Source organism: Chinchilla lanigera, unplaced genomic scaffold, assembly GCF_000276665.1.
Source record: "Chinchilla lanigera isolate Chin_1 unplaced genomic scaffold, ChiLan1.0 scaffold00005, whole genome shotgun sequence".
In the NCBI taxonomy this organism is placed as follows: Eukaryota; Metazoa; Chordata; class Mammalia; order Rodentia; family Chinchillidae; genus Chinchilla; species Chinchilla lanigera.
The window spans coordinates 30,421,130-30,444,664 of NW_004955406.1; the positions used below are offsets into that span (position 1 = coordinate 30,421,130).

The 23,535-nt window shown below is 34.6% G+C and overlaps 1 protein-coding gene across 2 annotated transcripts in view; it reads right to left on the reverse strand.

Annotated features, from left to right (window-relative positions):
- Nucleotides 1-11,522: 11,522 nt before the first annotated feature.
- The window catches only part of Uchl5 (ubiquitin carboxyl-terminal hydrolase L5), a 36,090-nt gene continuing 24,077 nt past the window's right edge, over nucleotides 11,523-23,535 (reverse strand). Inside the window, exons 8-11 of one of the 2 annotated variants that reach the window (XM_005375104.2) lie at nucleotides 20,865-20,967; nucleotides 19,978-20,088; nucleotides 17,494-17,592; nucleotides 11,523-13,692 (exon numbers count right to left, since the gene is read on the reverse strand). In XM_005375104.2, coding sequence (XP_005375161.1) covers nucleotides 13,648-13,692; nucleotides 17,494-17,592; nucleotides 19,978-20,088; nucleotides 20,865-20,967 — 358 coding nt within the window. In that variant the 3' untranslated portion in view covers nucleotides 11,523-13,647. Of the gene's footprint in view, nucleotides 13,693-17,493; nucleotides 17,593-19,977; nucleotides 20,092-20,864; nucleotides 20,968-23,535 lie in introns of both variants that reach the window. The other variant, XM_005375103.2, reaches the window with a different exon arrangement.

The following is a 23,535-nucleotide window of genomic DNA, read 5'->3' on the forward strand; positions in this document are numbered from 1 at the left end:
CCTGATACCCAGAGTTAAAGGGAGAAAGGTCTATTTTGGCTCACAGTTTATAGAGGTTTCAGTTCATAGTTGGCTGGCTGCAAGGCAAGGTGGCATGGCAGAGGGGCATCACAAAGAAGATAATTAAGCAAATCAAAGAGAAGCAGCAGCAGAATTAAAAATCAAAATATTTTTATTACTTTGAGTAAAGATAGAATAAAAAAACTATTTGAATATTGTATATTGAAGGAAGTAACCTTAAGGCTTTAACATATTCCTGCCTGTCTTAGGGTGGTGGCCATGGAAATGCAAAGGTGAGATGATGAGTCATTAAAGGTGAACTAACCCCACAAGGCCACCTCAGAGTGTAGGAGGAGAAGATAAAGGACAACTCAAAGATGATGTTTAGTTTTGGGTGACTAGTTACCAGCAAGAGAATGGGTAAGGTAGGAGGGGGGATGTGAGCATGTTTTGAGCCATGATACATTTGAGATTACAAAAGAATATCTAGATGGAGTTCATACGTGATTAAATAAACATGCAAGAGAGAAACTTGGGAGTCATCTAAATAGATGTGTGAGTTAAACTTGTAAGAAAGGAGTAGTCTAACAAAATGAAAAGAACATCATTAGAGAAGAAGCAACATTATATTCTTCAAAGTTAGAGAATGTTCCCAGTCTCTTCCTAACCAAATTAAAGCATTACCACCAGTTTAGTATTTGAGTAGGAGAGAACGGAATGTATGTGATAATCAGTGTGATGTGTGAATGCATCTTGAGAAGATAAAGTATAAAGGTAGCAAAACATTTCATTCCTGACTTGCTCAATGGCTTGTATAAGAACCTGGATATTTCTGTATACAGTTATGGGAAGCCTATTACTGACAGAAAGCTTGCTTCCTGACTCCATGATAAGTAGGTTAATTTCATTCTCAAGATGTCTCACCCTGCGTGTGGGCAGAATGTGAGAGTATAACAAAGTGTTTTAAGGACGCTGTGGGAAGACTAGGTAAGCTCAAAGTCATGAATCAGAAGACAATCCAGTCATCACTCAACCATGGCAGAAAGATGTCACCAAAAAGACACAGATGGAGACATTAGAAGATCAGTCACCCCCAATTAGGGAAGGACATAGAGAGGTGGCAAAGAATGAGGAAAAGGATATGAGTGTTTGTAAATAGCCTTGTTACCTGCTTCACAATTTTGTTGTGTGACTTTATGTGAAAATAATTTAAAAGAAGTTGGGAAAGGTTACATGAGTGAGTTTTACTCTGATGGGCATGTGCAGATTTTATTTCTCTTTAAATATTTAGAAGATGTACTGTAAGTAAAGCAAATTCTACAAGAATAAGAGCAAGCAATGTCAGAGTTTTGGAGGATTTGACTGCATTCAAAGTCTGATGAAGTTGGGCTGAGTAAAAATTATTCCAGCCTTAGGTCCTGGTTACCCTGACCACCTTCTGAAACAAGAAACAAACCACAAATAAGGAGGAATATTCATATTCTTCAACCATCTATGACTCTGATCCCCAGGTTCAGCATCAACAGACAAGGGTGAAGTCTTGATGTATCTTTCTAGGAAGTATCTGGATCCCGTGAGGACAACCACATATGTCTCACCATTCACTTCCCCTGGTTCCTTCCCCAACTCACTAACGAATTGTTTCTTCATCTCCCCATCTTTCTACAACCAAGAAATTCAGAAATTACTTTGGCAGAAAGGAGTGGCTAATCAGCAGTACCTTCATAGAATACTTTCTAGAAAGTAAAATCTCACAAAATTGATAGTGTGAACATAAAAAGAAGTATCCTAACAGCAACACATCTTGAAACATACACGCTTTCCATCACATTGTATTTCAAAACACTGAAGGAGACTCAAGAGTAGGGGAAAAAAAATTCTGGCAGTTGAAATCATGCTAGAACCTAGTTCTTAGGCTGCTATGGCTCTTCAGCCCATCACTCTGGGTTAAATAGGATCCACAGTAATGGACAGAAATCAGTAACAGGGGAAAATCATTTCTAGAAAGAAATTACTAGATGGGAGTCTTTCAGTTTTGTGGGGTAACCCAATAACCTGCTCAGTGGGGACAGTAGGATCCCAGCTCTTTCCTGGCTATGAAATGAGTAGTTTTGAGCCAGCACACACTATCACTCTGATGAGTGACGTCAACACAGCCTTACAAACAACAAATCATGGACTGAAGCCTCCAAAACTATGAGCCAAGGTAAACCTTTTTGTTTTATAAATTGATTATCTCAACTTATAAAAGTACTTGTTAAATTGATAGGAAGGTGTCATAGTGGCTATCAGCAGTATATTGGTGGCAGAACCTATAGTTACAGAACACAAACAGCTACTACTAATTGAAAAAATCTTGAACATCAACATCCCAAGTAGATCTCAAAGGATGTATCAATAAATTAAAAACATTAAATTGGATATAGGTCATATTTTCTGATGACAATGATTTAAAGGAGTAAACATAAAGAAAATTACAGATACCAAATACCAAGTTAAATAAAATTTAAAAGACAAACATCTAAATAACTTTTGCTCAAAAAAGTAATTAAAACTCATAATTTAAAGAGGTTTGGTGGTGGTGGTGGTGTTTTACCTTTTTTTCTTTTTCTTTCTTTTTTTTTTTTTTTTTGGTTAGTTCTTAGAGACAGGGTCTTGCTATGTTCAAGCTGGCCTTGAACTCACTTTGTAGCCCCAGCTGGCCTCGAACTCATGGATCCTCCTTTCTCAGCCTCCCGAGTGGTGGAATTACAGGCATGTGCCACCATATCCAGCATAATTTAAACTTAAAAGCAATAAGCACGCTACACATAAAAGTTTAAAACTGGTCATGGTGGTGCACACTTGTGACCCCGGCACTGTAGGAAGCTGAGCCAGAAGAATCACAAGTTCAAGCCCATCCTGGGCACTTTAGCAATGTGGTAAGAACCTGTATCGAAATTAAAATCTTTTTTTAAAAGTTGGGGGTGTAGGTCAGTGTGAAGGCCTTGGGTTCAATCTCCAGAGAAGGGCAGGAGGGTGCATAAGAGAGGAAGGAATCGGAGACCATGACGGGAAGATGAGGCGGCACTGAGCTCCACAGCCTCTGAGGCTGGGCTCACTGGTGTCGGTCCTGGCAGCAGCTGGACTCTGTGGGCCACAGCAGCTGCACATGAAGCCAAGGACTCGTGGAGGGAGGATGCTTGTGGCTGGCAACAGCAGCATCACGGTGCTCTGCCAGTGGGAAAACAGGAGGAACATCCAGGAGAAAAATGATAGGTTCCAAATACCTTAGCTCTGCTTTGCCCGATCATTCCTCCTAAACCACTCCAGGCTCTGCAGCAGAGAAGGGTTCTCCATCTGTTATCTTTTAAGAGAAGTATCTTTTACTGTACAATATGTTTATGTAGGAGTAAATACTGATTATCATTTTTCAAAAATTTATAAAATAAGCTGGGCATGGTACGTACTTATATTCCAGTATTTGGGAGGCTAAGGCAGAAGGGTCTAGAGTTTGATGCCAAGCCAGCCTACGCTACATGGTGACACTGTCGAATAAAGAAAAAATAAACAGAAAACAAAAATGAAACAAGAAAAGGAAAGAAGGGAGAGATAAAAGGAAAGGAAAGATCATTAGGCAAAGCCAAACACAAAATCCTAAATCTTAATCATATACATTAGTAAATAAGAACTGAATTAAGCATTCAAATGAAGAGAGTTAGAAACAAAAACTGTAAGAGCAACCTTAGCAAGGCAAGAAAATAGAATCTTTAAATTATTTTGTGTGTGTGTGTGTGTCTTTTTCTTTTTTGCCTTATTGAGACAGGGTCTCACTATGCAGTTGAGGCTGGCCTTGAGCTCACTTTGTAGCCCAGGCCTGTCTCGAACTTGCACTAATCTTCCTGCCTCAGCCTCCCTAGTGCTGGGATTACAGGTGTACGCCACCACGCCCAGCAGAATCTTTAAATTAAAAACAAAGACTGATGAATTAGAAAAGGGAAAATGATAAGAAGCAGGGAGGTAAACTTTGTGGAGCTGGGCAGGGGATCTGGGCATGGGGGAGCTGGGGTGGTGGGAGAGCTGCAGAGAGGGCAGGAGGAAATGAAAATGAATAAGAGGAGATATGCGTATGTAACATTTCCCCAACGTGGATGTGGTTATTACATATTGCATGTTAGTATTTATGTATTGCAAATTATTATTATATATACTAATAAAAATATAATGGATTAATAAAACTAATATTAGATTAGATTATAGAGGGAACAACAATGCAGCACATACATAAGAAAGTATATTTTGTCATCTGTTTTGTTGGGACAGAATACCTGACATGTACAACTTAAAGGGAAAAAAAGCTTTAGTTGGGCTCAAGGTTAAGAGGTTTCAGACCATGGCTGGCTGATTCTAAGGCAAAACCATCACAGGGGAACTTTACTGACAATAGGCTATAAATTATGCTGTGTGCAGTATGGGAGAGCTGTCAGAGCTGGAGAAGGGTGGAGAAAGGATCTGGTCTAAAGTAATTAGGGTGAGGGGAAAAAGGGATGACCTGGGAGTCCATGGAGAATTATGCTGCATAGACAGGTAAAAGAGCATGAAGAACTCAATGCTTTATTTATTTACTATGTGTGCCTCCATTTTGTCAATTCTCTATTACACAAATATGATCTTATGAAAATGCTTAACCCTCTTTAATGACTTCTATAGATATTGGTATAAAAAACAAAATTCTTGGTACCACTTCACGAAACCTGTAGAGTCTGGCTACTGTTCTCGCTCCAATACATGCATAGTCTTTGTACACCCATCAGACTTCCTTTGATATTTCTAGTATTATCTCTTTCACAGATACTTCTGCTCCCTTCTGCCTAAAACATTTGCTTACCACACAACCACCTGATTTTGTCTGCATAACTCCCATTTGTCTTTCAGAGTTCAGCTCAAATTGTCCCTCTGAAAGGTTAAGCCCCCTTGTTTATCTGCTCATTGAACCCTTTAATTTCATAAATTTGTGAGTTTCTAATTTTCTATGACTAATTATGTCTCTAAACCACATCTAGCTTACTAGGTGATAAAATCATTAAAGCAAAACTTATAAAATATCTTGCTTTCACCCGGGCATGGTGGCTCACACCTGTAATCCCAGCACTTAGGAGGCTGAGGCAGGAGGACTGCCATTAGTCTGAGGCCAGCCTAGGCAATATAGTGAGTTTAAGGCCAGCATGAATTACCAAAGGGGACCCCGTCTGAAAAAAATCTTGTTATCATCATTATACCTGCAGAAATTCACTAAGCATTTGACACTTAGCATGTTATTACACTGAGACTAAAATCCTGAAATATGAGGAAACAGTCTAGGACCAAATTTGGCTTATCCAAGGAAAGCACAGTACAGTTAACACTGGAATTGTCTAAATGTTGAAATTTTAAAAAGCCAGAAATGAATAAGACTCTTTGTGCCAGTTAATCTTGTCAACTTAATGGATTAAAAGACTTCTGGAGAGGTGATCGGGATCACGAGGGCACTATAGCTCAATGTACAGGAAAGAGGTGGGGATCAATTAGAGGAATTGGATGTGAGGGCAACCATCTGGCAGTAACATCTGTCACCTCGGGGCTGGGGATTTAGCTCAGCGGCAAAAGCGCCTGCCTGGCAAGCGCAAGGTCGTGAGTTCGGTTCCCGGTACCGAAAAAAAAAAACAAACAACAAAAAAAAAAACAAACATCTGTCACCTCACTGATGGGCCGGGTTGATCTGGCTGATCTGCCTGGCTAGGCAGGTGTCCCCTTCCTCCCTCACCATACCATGTGCATCCCTCCTGAAGCCTCACACTCTGTTGAAGAGGACGGCCACCCCCAATAAAGGAGGGGCATTTGGAGGAGTGTTACTGAAACTGTGCTGCTGGATGGTGTATTTCTTGCTGGCACTCTTGCTCTGTACTTTGCCTTCAGGCCAAGAACTTAACAGTTTTCTTCTGCCAAGTCCTTCTACCATGTTTCTAACTTGGAGCAAGTTAACCATGGACTGAATACTCTAAAACCATGAGAAAACTTTAAGTTGTGGGTGTCAGGTAACATACTTTCTTAGTACTTGAAAAAATTTTTTCTTTACCCTTGAAATTCAAGTCACCAGGATATGTCTAGGTGTTGCTTTTTTCATTAAATTTTAGGCACCCTGTGAATCTTCTTCATTTATAGGACTACTTTGCTCTTAAACTCTGGAAAGTTTTCAATTAGTTCCTTATTTTTTTTGATTCATTTGCTTTGTCTTCTATTTTAGGTATTCCTACTACACATAAATTATATATCTTAGTAGACTCTCTACATCTTTTTCTCTTTTCATATCTTTATTTCTTTGGCCTTTCCCTCTGCATTCTGCAAGAATTTCTCATTTTGCATTTATTTCAACAATTTTATTTTGTGATCCACTCCACGTACATGCTTCCTTTAACTCTCTAAAGTCTAAGATATCTTCCATTTGCTCTAACACCATCTGCTTTATCATTAAGCACATGCTTCTCATGACCTCTCTTGTTTAAAGCTTTCATCTATAGAGATGAGTACATCTGCTTCAAGAGGAAGCATTTTCTCACTTACTTCTCTTCCTTTCTTCTGAACTACATTATTACCACCTTTTCAATGGCTTTTCTTCACAGTGAAGTCCAAAAACATGGTCTTCCCAAGTGCCAAAGTTGAAGAACACTGAAAACAATCAAGCACTCTAAACTTATAATGCAAATACAGACTATTTCAGCATATTAACAAAGGTCATATTGGTACCATTTGAATAGAAACACTAATTCTTTTTAGATAAACATTACATATAAAAATGGTACTCTCACCTGGAGACCCTTTTAAAAATTAGAACAAGAAGCTTCTATAATGCCCCTAAAATGCTAGTTCAAAATTAAAAACAAATAAACACAAATTTAAATTATAACAAATTTGAAAATATTGACATGGGAAAGAACGTAGGAAAATGTCAAGATGAAAAATGGTACTTGTGGAGTTTAAACTATCTTTTTGTTTCTAGCAACATATAGAAGGGTGCAGTACATTTTCAACAAGGTGTGTAATGGAGCAGGCAGATTTGGCTGACATCTAACATGGCAAAATGAGTCAAAGGCGATCACAGTGTCTCTAAGAAAACAATTTCCTACTGGTCTCAATTTGGTTTCCTTGGTTAAGTTTACCTACCAGGGAGAGAAAGTACTAATAAGCTGAAAAAAATATCTAGTCAACTGGCAGTTATAATTGTACACAAAAATTAATAAATTGTACTCTCAGGTATAAATTAGTTGCCTGCAAATATTATTAAGCTGGCTTAGCGATCCGAAGTCCTCATTACTTTCAATAAGTATAATCAAATTGTAAGCTAAAAGGTCAGATCTAGGACCATGGTAACCTCATTAGGAGACATTGCTTGGGAGGCTCAGCTTGAAGATTTTGTCAGCTTCTAATTAAAATTGTAATTACTAAAAAATAAAATAAAATAAAATTGTAATTACTAACCTTCAGGGAGCCAGTGGATCTTAAAGCTCATGATTACCACTTACTGTATGCATTCCTTAATAATTCGGTATCACCTACAAAGCTTCTTAATAAACCCAGATAGCTTTTTCACGAGTGCCTTTACTGTATAATTCTATAATGCAATTTTCAGCTCTAAAAATCTTTTTTTTTTGTATTTTTATACAATGGAGTATTACTTGGCTATAAAAAAGATAAACTCAAGGCTTTTGTAGGTAAATGGATGCAACTAAAGACCATATTCATAAGTAAAATGTATCGGACCCACATGTGTAAACATCATATTGTCTCCTTGGTTTAGGAACCTGAAGGAATACATAAAACTCAAAACATACAATAGATGATAGAAAAGGGAAAGAAATTGTTCAAAGGAAGGAACGACTGGGATGACAGAAAGAAGAAAAAAGAAAGGCAAAATATAAATATATATATATATGAATAGCTGCAATAACTGTATTGCTGATGTCTGATGGTATACAGAAATGAAGTTAATGCTTAAAATTTTTTACGTTCTGATCAATTTTGTATGCTTGTATCTAGTAATCTGGGCAGCTGATTTGAAGGTGACAATATGCAATGGAATTAGCATGGTGAATTCCTACCATGTTGTCTAGTGAAATTCTGCATTATCTCTAATGTTTTATCCAATAATTATTTTCTTATTCTCTTTAATGGTTTGAACAATCTTCTGTTCTTACATCTAGTAATCTAAGCAACGTAGTTGAGGATAGCGATAAGTAATATAACAACCACCGTTACTTTGTATTTTGTCTTGAAACCTTGTATCACTTTAAATGTTCTTGCTTTGGTTTGTTTATGTTTGTAATACTGGTATGCTGCTATTGTTCTATTTTTTTGTTTGTGTCTCATTTACTACTCTCTTTAAAATAAAAAAAAATTTTTTAAATAAATTTTTTTTTTTTTTTCCTTTTTCAGACAGGGTCTTACTTTGCAGTTAAGGATGGTCTTGAATTCACTTTGTAGCCCAGGCTGGCCTCGAACTTGCAATGATCCTTCTCCCTGAGCCTCCTGAGTGCTGAGATTACAGGTGTGCACCACCATGTCTGGCTTAAAAATCATTCTAGTAGGAAGAATAATATAAGTGTGTGAAGGATCACAAAAGATTATCCTAGATATTATATTATCTAAAAGAAGAAAGTGGCAAGTAAAGGGAAGGAGAAAGAGGACAGAGGAAGAGGAATAGAAAAAAAGAAAGAATAAAGGAAAGGAAATGAAGAAGGGAGAGAGACAGGGAGACAGGGATAAAGGGCATTTCTTTATTATTTTAATTTGCATTTTCTGGAATACTAGTAGGACCTACCATCTTTTATGATAACCATTTTAATTTCTTCTGTGAATTGCCTGTTCATATCACGTTTTTTCTCTCCCGCTTCCCTCCTTTGGTAGATCTCTGTGTATTAGATATCAATTATATTCCTAATAAATGTTACATTATTTTGTATGGCAAAATGTTATTTGATGGCTTGCTATCCTTCAAGGTTTTTATGGCATCTATTGCTATATATAGAAATTTTAAATTTTTACATAATTATCTCTTATTTGTAACATTTTAAAAGCTCTCCATTTCCAAATAATAAAATATTCTGCCATACTGTTTCTAGCAATTTCAATGTTTTAGTGATATTTAAATTTTTAATCATAGTGGGAGGTTAAAACTATTTTAAAAAATATAAGATTCTCCCCCACTCATTTTGTGGTTTAGCCAATGTTGTCTTTACTACAAGGTCAGAGAAGTACATTGTGTAAAATAGAAAAAATCTAAAAGGCACAGTACATAAGAAAATTCTGTTTGTTTGGGTCTGCTTAAAAATCATCTCCTTAAAAGGACTTTCCTTGACCATCTAGTCAAACCCTAGCTTTCACCATCTTTCTGTCCTGCTCTATTTTTGCACTCTCTATTACTAGTGGAAAAAATTGTAAGACAGTTTACCTGTCTCACTGTGAGGGCAAGGGGCTCTATATTCTTCACCACTACACATCCAGCATCTAAAACCATCCTGATAAGTTAAGAAGTTATATAATCAAATCAAAATCAAAAGTACCAGGTAAGCTAGAAGAGGTGAAGCTTTATCCCATTAGTCACTGGATTTAGGCCAGATCAAGATGTATTAAAGAAAAGAACAAATATGCATGTTTTACTTAGAAGTTCATACTACTTTAAAAATAAAATCTTGCTGGATGTGGTAGCACACACCTGTAATCCCAGCACTCAGGAGCCACTGCTGCGAGTTTGAGGCCAGCGTGGGCTACATGGTGAGTTCAAGGCCAGCATGAACTGCATAGAGAGACCCTGTCTCACAGATAGATAGATAGATAAATTAATTAATTTTTAAAAATAAATAAAATAAAATAAATCTTACCTAAAAATCAAAGTAGCCCGTTTACCCAGTGTATTTACACATTTTATTCTTTACTATGAGGCTTGTTAAACACATTAAAGCACATCTATGTAATGAAATACTAACTGGCCACTAAAAAAGATGTAATGCAACTATATTTATTGATATAAAGCTTACGGAAAAAAGTATGCAACAAATTTATTCACTGTCCCATATTTGTAAAAAGAAAACACCTAATATATACATATGTGAATGTAAATGTACACACAGTTTAGAAAATATACTTCAAAACACAGTATTCTGAATATAGAGACTGGGTTTGATTTTTGTTTTTTTCCTATTTCTCTCAAATAAACATGTACTCATGTAAAAAGGACAAGTGTTTTAATGAAGAAATGTGTAATACTGTGAGTAAATGGCTTGCATTTGGCACTAATCCCAACTCCTTACTAGTATATATTCCCATGCTGCAGAGACTAGAAAGCTAAAAAATAATTTCCCAGAAAACCCTTGCAGAAAAGCCCATGTAAGAAATGAAAAGCAAAAGTAAGATAGAAGCCAACTAAGTCTCCCTTCAGATATTTTCAAGGGGCAAGTTTAGCCATGTGGAGGTTGTGTACACCCTACTTATCAATAGGCAGTTGCAGCAGGTTCCTCACTCCTGGAACAAGACTATTACAACATACTCTAACTTCCACAGCAGTGGTGAACTCCTGGGCCAATACGTACATGCTTTGCTGGGACGCTTTTCTGGAGACTCACTCTTGAGGCCATTCCTCCCAATCTGCCAATAACTTTGCAAGGAGCTAAGGTAGTTTCAGAATTCCCAGTAGTGGCACTTTATTTCCTGTAAGTCACCACTGATACAAAAATGAAAAACTGCCTATCAGCAGGTTTTTAAATAATATATATATAACTAAACCTAATTCAAATTACAGGCAGAGGATGCAAGTCTAAGCTCAGAAATAAAGGTGCACAATAAGGACAAAGGATCACAAAACACATTATAATGTTCTATGGTCATTCTTGTTAGTAGACCTATGGGGTAACATAAATCTTATTTTGTGTATCAATTTCCTCTAAACTTTTTTGGGAGAAGAATACAAAAGAATCAGTGGGAAAAAAATTTTTTGAGTATATCTTGAAGTGTTAGAGGCAACTAGGAGAGTTAATCTGCATGAAGCATCATAGAACACACAGAAATATGTACCAGTCCTAAATAAGGGAGCAATTCCCCATAGTCATGATCCCAGGACAAATATTTGCCTAGTTTAATGGCACAGTCCAGCTGACTGCTCTCTGCTAGCAAAGAGGCAGCTATCTTGGAAGCTAAACACAGACGTAACACTACCCAGTGCTGCAGCACTGGCAAGTTTCCTTGCTTGTAATAGCAGAAGCACATCCCTCTGAACAGGCTTTTTTAAAAAGTATAAAACATAATGGAAGTGCTTTCACCTACCCAACCATTAAATGAGGTTTCATAAATGACAAAAGTAAACAAAAAAGATTTTAAAACAAATTTCCTTCAAAAATCCACCTAAGTAATATTTTATCTATTTCAGAATTGCTTCTTATTCCTCTAGTTTCTCTACTACTCAATTTAGCTTCATAATTCAGCTTCAAATCAGCAATACACAGGACCAAGACAAGGACAAGTCATACTTCTTTATTCACAAGCAGAAATAACCATGAAGTGTCACAATGCATTTATAATGATTAAAGAAGCAGACAAAATAAATCATTCTTAAAACTATAGAAATTCCTATCAAGAAACTTTATCAGAATTGGACAAGAAAAAACCCTCACATCTATTAACCTAGTTTTATAAAGCTACTTTATAAATGTCATTGCATACTAGTTACTCTTATTAACAGTATCTCTCTATGAGGAGTTTTTAATTTTGATGGACTTAAATTTTGGATCTTTTAAAGGGGTATTGCTTTCTGTGAGCTAAGAAACCTTTGGCTGCCCACGTATCACAAAGATATGCACCTATGTTTCCTACAAAAAAAAGCTTTATACTTTGTAGCTATTGCATTTTGGTCTATGATCCAACTCAAATTCATTTTGGTGAGGTAGTGGCATCATGGTTCATTTTTCCCAATGTGAATATTCAGCTACATTATCCTGGCTCCAGTTCTTGAAAAGATTTTCCTTCCCTGTTCGATTGTTTTGTCACCTCTGTTAAAAGTCAAGTGATCAGAAAAATAAATATCTGTTTTCAGGTCCTCTCTCCTATTCCACTGATTTGATTACTAGATACTATTTTCTACAATAGTTTGTTATTGTTATTTTATTGCTTTATTTAAGCCTTAATAAAATAGAAATTAAATGAATGAGATCAAAATGAGCCTAAGATAAATTTTGAAAATTGTATGACAGCTTTGCAACACTCCATAATTACTACTGTATCAAGACCAAAATATGTTGACCCACAAATAACTGAAAAACTATGTATACTTCTTTATTACCTTCAACTGGAATTACATACAAAAACTATTTCATTAATTTTTCTTCTAGATTTTCTCCCAGGTTTCCTCATATTGGTTCTAAATCATTTAATAAAATCACAATTAGTAAGCTTTAAAAAGAAATCCTAAAGAAGTCATGTGTTAAAGCTGGAAGATGGGTACACATTCTACTTTATGAAATAAATTATGAATTTATTTTACAATAAATAATAAGATGTTAAAAAGGTCATATATCAACTTTAAAAATGTGCTTGGTAAAGAAAAACGTAGACTAGTTCCTTTATAAAAAGAAGTTTTATAAAATTTCCTTTGAAGTTTAACTTAGAAAAGAAGCTTAAAAACAAGAATACAGTACAATATTAATTTACAAAATAAAAACCAGAGTAACTCCCAAAAGGGAAAAAATATAATCTGTTATGAGCAAATTGTACATGACTCTTAGAAACTGTAGGCTCTACTAATTTTATTCAAATTAGCATAGACAGTTCTCTACTACCACTGCATTTTTTTAAAAAGCAGATAAACTGAACGGTCAAACTTACAATTTTCAATAAAGATACAGTTCAACAGCATGAATAAAGGTTGCCCATGGAGAGTAAAGCCAAAACTCTTTAAGATTCACAATTTGTTCTTAACCTAAAATTTTCTTTTGAAATATAATATCTAGACTTTTCTAGATACAATTATACAATTAACTCCAAACACTTCAAGAAAGTTTGCTAAAATACAACTGGAATATTTATTACCTTTTCTATTTGAATCAGTGAAAATCACTAAAAACTGTACCTGCATTCTTTTCAAATGATCTGCATAAAAATCAAACAATCAGTAAGATAAATTCAGTTTTAGAGCCTCAAAACATAGCAAAGACAGAAATATTGATTTTCCATTAATGATAAGAAACAGAAGATTCAACTTAATTTAGAATTGATATTTATAAACTGGAAGCTAAAAAAATCAAAAGATCAATTAGGACAATAATTAGAGAATATCATTTGTGCATTTCCAAGGTTCATGACTATAGTTACATATCCAGAGTACCAACAAGAGTTCTCAGCTCCAATGTCAAATAACTGAATTTGGGCAAGCACTCTTAGTATCACTTTTATTTAATATGCACTACATGCACATGATGCAGGTGGGGATAAAGTTTATGGATCCATGCATTACAGACAAGATAGACTGGTACTTTTGCCAAACGTGCAGGAGTCAATTAGGACACTGCTCAAAGTTCCTTAGACTTAATGGTTTCCGTGAGAGTAAGTTTAGATGTAGAGTTGTGTACATATCCCAAAGCATCCTCCTCATTTGGTTTCCTGAGCTTTTTTTGCATTCTGTTTTTCTTTTGCCTAAAAATTAAAAACAATGTATTACAAAATCTTCAAATATAATTAAAATTTTTTTCCTTTTACAGTGTACCAATGAGATTGTAAACATTAATGCATCAGGTAATTCTGTAACCACAGACATTAATGTAAATATTAGGAATAACTTAAAATATTTTTCAACCTTACTTTTTATTATTTGGTTTTTTGAGACAGGGTCTCTCCTATATCATTTAGGCTTGTCCTGAACTCACTATGTAGTCCAAGCTGGCCTAGAACTTGCAGCACTCTTTTTGTGTCAGTCTCCCAAGTGCTGGGATTGAAAGCATATAACACCACCACCAAGTGAATCATAGCATCTTGAATTTTGTGGACAAAATTCAATATTGTAAAGTGAGTTTGGATTTCCATGGCAATTATATCCATGATTTTACATGTTATAGGTAGTTGTTTAAAACTTGGGACAGATGATGATTCAGAACCATAGGTTGAGATAAAACTTTTAAAAGAATTATAAGAATACTTGAAAAAAGTAGAGGTTTCACAAGTAGAATCAATCTAGCTCATTTTATTTTACATTTTATGAAACACATACGGTATATGCAACAATGTCTTATAATTATTTTCAGTTATTTCTGAGTTTTTATGTAATATGCATAGTCCTTATATAACAACAAATTTGTGAGTTAAGATCTTAGCCTAGTTATAATAGCCATATGCTCAAGAGAGAATCAAACTCTTTACCTTTTGTTACTATTACGTAAAGTGAAAGCATTTTAGCTCAAATGCTTTTATGCCACCACAGGTTGTAGGCAACTGCCTCAGTTACTAAAAATATCTAATCCTGAACAGGCTTGAGATTCTGCACCACTGTTCATAGGAGCTATGTCTTTCCTATTTGGTTCCTCCTACCCCTTTAATAATTTGTTTAATAATTTATTCTCTTTAACATTTAAAAAAAAGCATTCAGTTAATAATTCTTTTCTGAACACTACAACAGATTTTTCTTGCAAGTATTATCACTAAGTAGTCATTAATATCATACAGCTTTTATGACTATCATTATAAAATCTAACCTTAATTTATTCTACTCATTTTTCAACTTAACTTGTTTCACTATGCAGTTCTGGCTGGCGTTCAGCTCACTTTGTAGCCCAGGCTGGCCTTGAACTTGCAATGATCCTCCTGCCTCAGCCTCCCAAGTACTGGGATTACAGGTGTGTGCCACCACGCCCGGCTCAAGTTACTTTTTTAACATTTATATTTATCAACAGAAGGTGACAATTCAGTATCATTTTCTTTTCAAAATAGGAAATTTTTGTTCTACTTTTTCTTTTTTTTTTTTTTTTTGCGCTACCGGGGATTGAACTCACAACCTTGCGCTTGCCAAGCAGGCACTTATGCCACTGAGCTATATCCCCAGCCCTGTTCTACTTTTTGAAAACAGAAAGAACAAAAATATATTTGTTTTAAAGCTGACAAATTGACAAATTATACAATTACTTCCAATCACAGATTTAAAATTTTGTGAATATTAAATTTTAAGTGAGTGTAAAGTTACTTAGGAGTTACTCTGTATCTACCCAAGACTGTTAGCATGATTTTTAGTTCAGCACTGATTAACTAATAAGAATACTATTCAGTACAGTACTAAATTGTTTATTACTCTTCCAAACTCTATGAAAAATTGTTTAGGAAATTATTATTTTGTATTAATTATGTGTATATTCCTAGACCTTAACAGAGTGCCAGGAATATAGCTGCAGCTAGGTAAATGACTGATGAATAATTAAAAACATTTGGTTGGAATTTAGGCATGCCAATCAAATGAGAAATTATATTTATTTATTTATTTTTATTTTATTTTTTTTTGGTTTGGTTTTTCTCCGGTACCGGGAACCGAACTCATGACCTTGCGCTTGCCAGGCAGGCGCTTTTGCTGCTGAGCTAAATCCCCAGCCCCTGAGAAATTATAAATATTGCATATATATAAGAAATAAACATCTCAATAATGCTTACACAGTAGTATTAACAGTTTCAAGAAACAGGTGAACTAGAAAGTTAAAAACCGAGTTCATCAAAAATACAAAGGCAAACAAGAGACTACAATAATCATGTACTGCCACCTTGTGTCCAAAAGGTGAACCAAAGAATTACAGTTCTAAAGCAAAGCTGAAAATCTCTCTGGAGATAGAGGCTCATGAAAACAAAGCAACAAAACTTTTCCTAATTTGCACAAAAAAATATATTCAAAGACCAACTCTCAGACAAAATTTATACATTTAAAATCATCTATGGGTTCCTAATAAAATTTATATAAAATTAAATTGGACATTTATCACATGACTTAGTTATTATATGTTGTTATTTTGTTTATTTATTTTTTGGGGGGGAGCATCGCTATGCAGTTAAGGCTGGCCTCCATAGTGAACCTCCTGCTTTAGCCTCTCAAGTACTGAAATTACAGGCATGCACCACCAGCTTATTTAATATTTTTAACAGAGACATATTGCATATGTCTCTCTTTAGGTAGTCTGTTAACCAAGCAATTTTGAAAATCCACAGGATCATATTGTTAATTTAAAACTGTAAAAATCAGTTTCAAATCTTGGAATACCTTGATGAATGAATACAAAAAAGCCTTATGTGGAAAAGACAAGATTTAGCAGTTTTCTACAATAATTTTTGCATTTAATGCTAAAAGGTCACGTTTCAGGTCTTTAGGTAAACAAAAAAGTCTCATATTATCTGAAATTTGTAATATAAAACAGCTGAGATGAAATATATCTTTGCTTTGTTAACTTTCAATAAATAAGAAAAATATACCTACCTACTAGGTATTCTGGTCTTTAAACTAATGATTCAAAATTTCATTTACCTAGTACTGTCTTCTCAAAGTGTTTCTCAAAATGCAATGCACAGATCACTTGAGGGAACTTATTAAAGATTCTTTCTCCTGTATCAGAATATATCTGGGGAGGTGCCAGGTTATGTATACTTTACAGTATTCAGCTACAGTCATTTTCAAAAATGCTGATTTAAACTATAAAGCAATTTAATCTGTGTTTCATTTATTCCACAAATATCAGAAATCATCCTTAATTTATGTTCATTACACCTCAGTGGAAGGAACAATACATTAGGAATAAGAAAATTGCTGGGCATGGTGGTGCATGCCTATAATCCCAGAACTTGGGAGGCTGAGGCAAGATCACCATCAACTCAAAGCCAACCTGGGCTACATAAGCGAGTTCAAGGCCAGCCTGTGCTACAACAGTGAAACCCTATCCCCCCCAAAAAAGGAGTAAGAAAACCTCTTTCTTAGTCTAGACTCTTTTTCTCCCTTCAAATTTTTTGCCAAACTAAATGCGAGGGGGCAGGGGGGGACTTTTTTGGTAGTGAGGCATTTGAGACAGGATCTTGCTATGTATTCCAGAATGGCCTTGAACTACTATGTATCCCAGGTTGGCCTCGAACTGGTGGCAATCCTCAAGTGTTGGCATTATATGAGTGTGCCACCACACCTGGTTTTATTTCAATTATTAACATTAAAAATTTGTTTTTGTTTAAAGAAAGCATATTTTATTTTAAATTTTACTTCAATAATATAACAACCTGACACTAGACTCTAAGAACTTTGTAGGGCTACAGCACTCAGGCAACTGTATTTTTATTTTATGGTACCAGGATTAACTAGTTCCAGGATTGTAATACTAGGTAAAAGCAAAAAAATAAAACTGAAAAGCTTCAAGAAATTTTATCTCCACTCATGCCAAAATAAAACAAACTAGACTAGACTTAAACACTCACCAGTAAAATACTTACCTTTTCTACAAGTGGTATTAACTGCTGGTGTTCCGCTAAAGTCTTTAACAATTCCATAATGAAAGGCAGATAATTATGTTTCCTTCTGATATTTTCAATCTGAAATAAAATACAATAAATTGCACTACATTTCTATTAATTTTCTGATATTTTATTTTTTGTATCCAATTAAAAATAGTAATGGAATAAAATCCTCCATGCCCATAATAAAAAGTACTAGAAATAATGAGATTCTGTTTGCACTGAGAATGAAGATTAATACAATAGAACATATGGGAAGAGTTTCTTGTGCATGGCTTTAGCACACTCAGCAAAATCTTTTCAAAGTCCAGCCTAATATTATTTATGAAAATGTAAAATATAAAGCAAAGTTAAGGTCTATGTGATAAATTAACACTCTTATTACTATACCTATGCAAATAATCAGACAAAGCCTACAGAAACCGGCTTTATTTTGTGGAAGGAGACTCCAAGAAAAAAACCTGCTTGCAATAGAAAACTGCACTGTTTAGAGAATAACCCATTTTTTTTAAGTGGTTCTAGTATTTCACTAATGATGGCAATGAACAGGTCTTCTCTCTGGCAGAGATTCAACGAACTGCTCTTCTTCAATAGCTTTTATCTTTTAAAAATTTATTTCAACATTACCTTACTTCACTTAATTTTAGCTTCTCTGAGGTGCCTTTTGGACGACCTGTGACATCTCTGTAGGCGCCTACTGTTAATCATATTAAATTTTAACACGTATTCATTTTGTGTCAGTATAAGAATTATTTTAGCTTTTTAAAACAAAGCATTGCCAAATACTGTAGCAAAGCTTCTGAAAATTTAATTTGTTTTATTTTTGTAGACATTAAAAATTAATGAAATAACAACCCTATATAAGAATGTATGACTAATGGGAAGTTCGACTTTTTAAAATATTATGTGAAATGGGAAATAATGGTTAAATTTCATCACTTCCTTTCCTGTCCCCAAAAACTTAGCCTTTCCTTTGTTCTGTCTAGAATATGCTGGAACCTGCTCCTGCTACTTCCACCTGAAGAAGTCTACTAGTTCAATGTCCACTTATTTTTATTTAACAGTCATTTGTTGCCTGTTAAGCATAATGCAAGGCACTACACTGACACTGGTGGGTAACACAGGGAAGAGGGTAATTCTTGCCTTCAACTAAGCTTCAAATGAAAAAGATCCTTTTATTATTATAACACGCTTGACAACCTAAGTCCATATCTAAAGTCACATAAAATTCAAAGGTGCCTTCCCTTACCATTCTCAAAAAGCTTGAACAGATTAGAAGTGAAGGAGAATGCCACCATAAAGAGAATCTTGTTTTTATATTTGACTCTGAATTATGTATTTGATAAAACTAAAAATTAAATAAGAACTTTTAAAAATCCCAAAAATGTGAAAGCAAAAGAGAAAAAAATTTTAAGTGAAATTTAAAACACTGTGATTTGATTGGATGTTTAAGATGGAATATATCTTAAGGAATAAAACAAACTTTTAAAAACTTTTGAACTGTTATCATTACTGGTACTATTATTCTGAAGCTTTTAACACATACACACACTATACATATAAATCAATCAAAAAAATATTTATGCTAAAGTTGATAGGAACCAAAATTTTTAGCGTTTAAGAAATGCAAATTCCTGGGACTGGGGATTTAGCTCAGCAGCACAGTGCCTGCCTGGCAAGCGCAAGGACCTGAGTTCAATTCCCAGTACCAGAAAAAAACCAAAAAAAAGAAATGGAAATTCTTAACTTCAAGTATGAAATTTTTCATCTGAATTTTGATTATTAATATAAATTCTCCTTGTATTTTCTTTTCAAAAATAAAGCCAGAAAGAAAACTATTTTTTTTCCTTTGGGAAGGCCTAGAAACAATGATCAATCAGTAGCACTGACCAGTGTCAGCAACCAGATAATGGTTTTTAAATAACATTCACTATGGTGAAAATTCGGGAGTTCTTCAAAAAATAGCTGACTCCAAGTCTGAAGCAAGAAATGTACCAGAGGAGTCTCAAACCTCGTGTCACACCAGAAAGGAAGAAAGATATGAAAAACAAAGTGGTATGTCAAAAAGACTTAGTAAACAGCCTGACGTAGTTCCCAATGGCCAAAGATAGGTTCATTGAGTATAGTGAAGAGTAGTAACTGCAGTGAATCAAAGCATCAAATTGCTAAAAATCTGTTATTTAAAACACTTCTAAAAATTCTGGGATGGAGATACAGCTCAGAGGTAGAACACTTGACTAAAATAGGCAAGGACCTAGGTTCAATCCTCAGCACAGCAAAAAATTAAATAAATAAATAAATAAAAGTCATACTACCTGTATTTGTAGGGTATCAGAAAACCAACACATTATCCTAAAAACTGGTAAATGATAAGAAGAAAACAAATCAAATACTCAACATACTTTCATATCAAAATATCCTGCTTTTTATTAAGATATTAAAGTAACAAATTTTAAAACATACCTTGTATCTTTTTAATTTTTGTACCTCTTCTTCAATAAGCATCTGATTTTTGGCAACTTCTGACTGAATAGCACTTAACATATTATTACCCTGATCTGTATCCATGGGTTCCTCCTTAGAGGGAAGAAAAATACCAAACCCTAATGATTGAAGTTTACATCCAAAATATTTTTAAATGATTAACATAATACAATTATTTTCAAATTTCTACTTGTAATGTTAGTAACAGAATATCAGCCTAAAAACAGCAATATTAAAAAATAAAACTTAAATGTACCTTCCATAGTTCTATGTTTCTATAATAACATGTTTGAATTTTTACCTTAAAAAAACTATACTGTAATATATTACATTGCTATAATCTTCTACTAAGGTATAAGATAAATCTGCTTCTATACACTTTTAAGAAAATGTGACCAAATAATAAGACTTTGTCTACTACTAATTCTCTTTTCTAATCATATTTACTACACATAGATAATCATAAAGACAAGTAAAGATTATATATGAACAAAAATTAGATCACTGAGAATCATATTCTAACTTGCTCAAATATATAATAAAATTACACATAAATAGTTCACTGCTAGCATTGACTTCACATGTATGATCTGTCATTGTTTCAAGTGTTTCATTTAATGCTCCTAACAATCATTTAAGGTAAACACTACTGAATACTACCCTCATGCTGCATGAAGAAAGAGAAATCCACTAAGTAGTAAAAACAAGAATTAAAACCAGGCAGCCTGAATCCAGCATATACTGTATTCTCTTAACTTCTACTCAAGAAACTTAATCAAATCTATATTTTAAAAAAAAAAGAAAAATAAAGACTTTCCATAAGAGAATAACTAAACTAAAAATTTATTTTAAACATGGCCACAAACCTCTGCAAGTTGTCTTTGTAATTCTGCTATCTTCTGTTCATATATCATTTTTCTGTCAGACACAATGGCCATTAAGTTAAATCGAATTTCACCTTCACTGTACCTAGAAAAGTTATTATAAAATTTACAATGTAATAACAGAATTATAAACCATTGTTACTAAGATATCCACTGTGATTACCCCATGATTCTTTGATGTAAACAAAAACCTATAAACTGGCTAACAATAAAAGTTGACATTTTAAAAGCTTTTTTATAGTAAAGATAGAAAATAACTATTGCAAAAAAAAAAAAAAGCCCTGGTGCTATAGTCTCAAGCACTAGTTAGAAGGCTGAGGCAGGAGGACCACACAGCTGGAGGCCAACATGAACAACATATCAGTAGCGAGACATGTCTCAAAAATAAATAAATAAAAGGATAAATTTCGTCAATGTTTTAAAATGTTAGTTCCACTCAAACCACTTGAGATACTAAATTTGAAATAACATTTTCATCATTTTTTCCTAACTTCACAAGACATAAAAAGAATTAAAGATCTACTTTTGGTGTATTAATAATTATACTGGCAACTTGGTGAGAACTAGTCCTTACCATATAATGAAAACAGTATTCATGATATAATTTCTATTTTTAATTAATACACTTAAAATTTTTATCTTATATATAAACATGTAAAATATTTATATAATTATATTCTGTAGTAAAGCTTTTGAATGCAATTTGATTTTTTACTACTTGATACCAGTAAAACATCTCATAGCATAAGCTGGTTTATGGAAGGAACTGACATTTAAAAAACTATTCATAACATGTAAATGGTACTTATTCCTCATATCAAGCACAGCTAAAAATTCCAGACATACTATATTACAAGGAAAGAGGGAGGAAGGGAGAGGGAGAGAAGGAGAGAAACAGAAAGAATATGAAGGAATGAATATGAATTTTCACAGGTAGAGAAAGCAGACAAGCTGCAGAACAAAGGACCCAAGAACTACATGATGATGACTTCCTTGAGTTCTCTTCCTACCACATAAATCCCAGCCTTGAAGCTGAAGACAGCCATCAACTCAGCCATGCCAATACCAACAAATAAACAAAAATATACCCAACAAGTCTGCTTTCTCTAGCAAAACAGGACAGTGGGCAGCCTGCAAATACAGAAAAATTCAGACAATAATCACTACTGTGGCCAACAAAACAGAAAAATCTTTGACCTTACAGCAAAAGGCAAAGCAGGGAACCCAGAATTCCAACCTCACCACGCTGCAATGAGGCCAGTATGCTACTGTGAACAAAAGCTGAATAGGGAGGTAGGCCTTTCATTCCTGATAGGTGGCAATAAGAACAGACATTTGCAGTATCAGAAAACACGGAGTGGAGATCAAAACTGTCACTGTCATCTAGTGACAAAGCCACCAAGCCCCACTTAAGAATCAGTAAAGGACATGTGGAGAGTGGTAACAAGGAACTGCTATCTCTCCCAGCCAGAGTGGTATCAGTGCAAACCCTGTTGGGAGCCAAAACTCTCACCACTGCCCAGCAATAACAGGGAACCATTTTTCTCCTTAACTTCTACCTTCAACTTCTACCTGGCAGGAATGAAGTGGCACTCCCAAATTACTCTGCCAAGTAGTTAAAACAGAATTTAAAAATTAATACCACCAGGTGTGGCAGCACACACCTGTGATCCTAGCACTCAGGAAGCTGAGGCAGGAGGATCACTGTGAGTATGAGGACAGCCTGGGCTACATAAGGAAATTCAAGGCCAGCCTGCACTACATAGTGAGACTCTGCCTCAAAAAAAACAAGAACAAAATTAATAAATTATTTATTTATTTATATATATACACATATATATATATAAAATCATAAATACTCAGAAGGGTTAGAAGAAAGAATCACTGAACTAGAAGATAATAGAAATTACTCAATCTGAAAAAAGAAAATAAGAAAACAGACAAAAAAAAATTAATAGCACCTCAGGAATCTATGGAACTAAACAAAAGATCTAACATTCAAATGCTTGGGAGTACAAGAAAGGGAGAAAAAAGAGGGGTGAGGTTGGGAAGTATTCCAGGATATAATGGCTGAAAACATCCCAGATTTGACAAGACATAAACCAACAGATTTAAGAAGTTAAAAAAACCCAAGCAAGATAAACCCAAGGAAATCCACACAAAGACACATCAAAGTAAAACTTCTGAAAATTAAAGATGAAGAAAAAAATCCTGAAAACAGTACAAAAGAACTGCCATTTCTACAGAGGAATGACAATGGATATAACATCCAAAATCAGCAGGCAAAAATGTCAGTATCCTGGCAATGATATCATATGATAGTTTGTAAGACGGGACCATCCCAAGGCAAAAAATACACATGTCCTCTCTGCAATAATTCTTACAACTGAATGTGAACATGTAATTATTTTAAAAGGAAAGAATAGTATTTTAAAAATTCTCAAAAACAAAACCAAAACAAAAAATATTAAAAAAAAAAAATACGTGGCCAAGGCCAGGCATGGTGGCGCATGCCTGTAATCCCAGCACTTGCGAGGCTGAGGAAGGAGGATTGTTGCAAGTTCAAGACCAGCCTGGGCTACAGAGTGAGCTCAAGGCCAGCCTGAACTACATAGCGAGACCCTGTCTCAAAAAAGACAAAAAAAGACCAAAA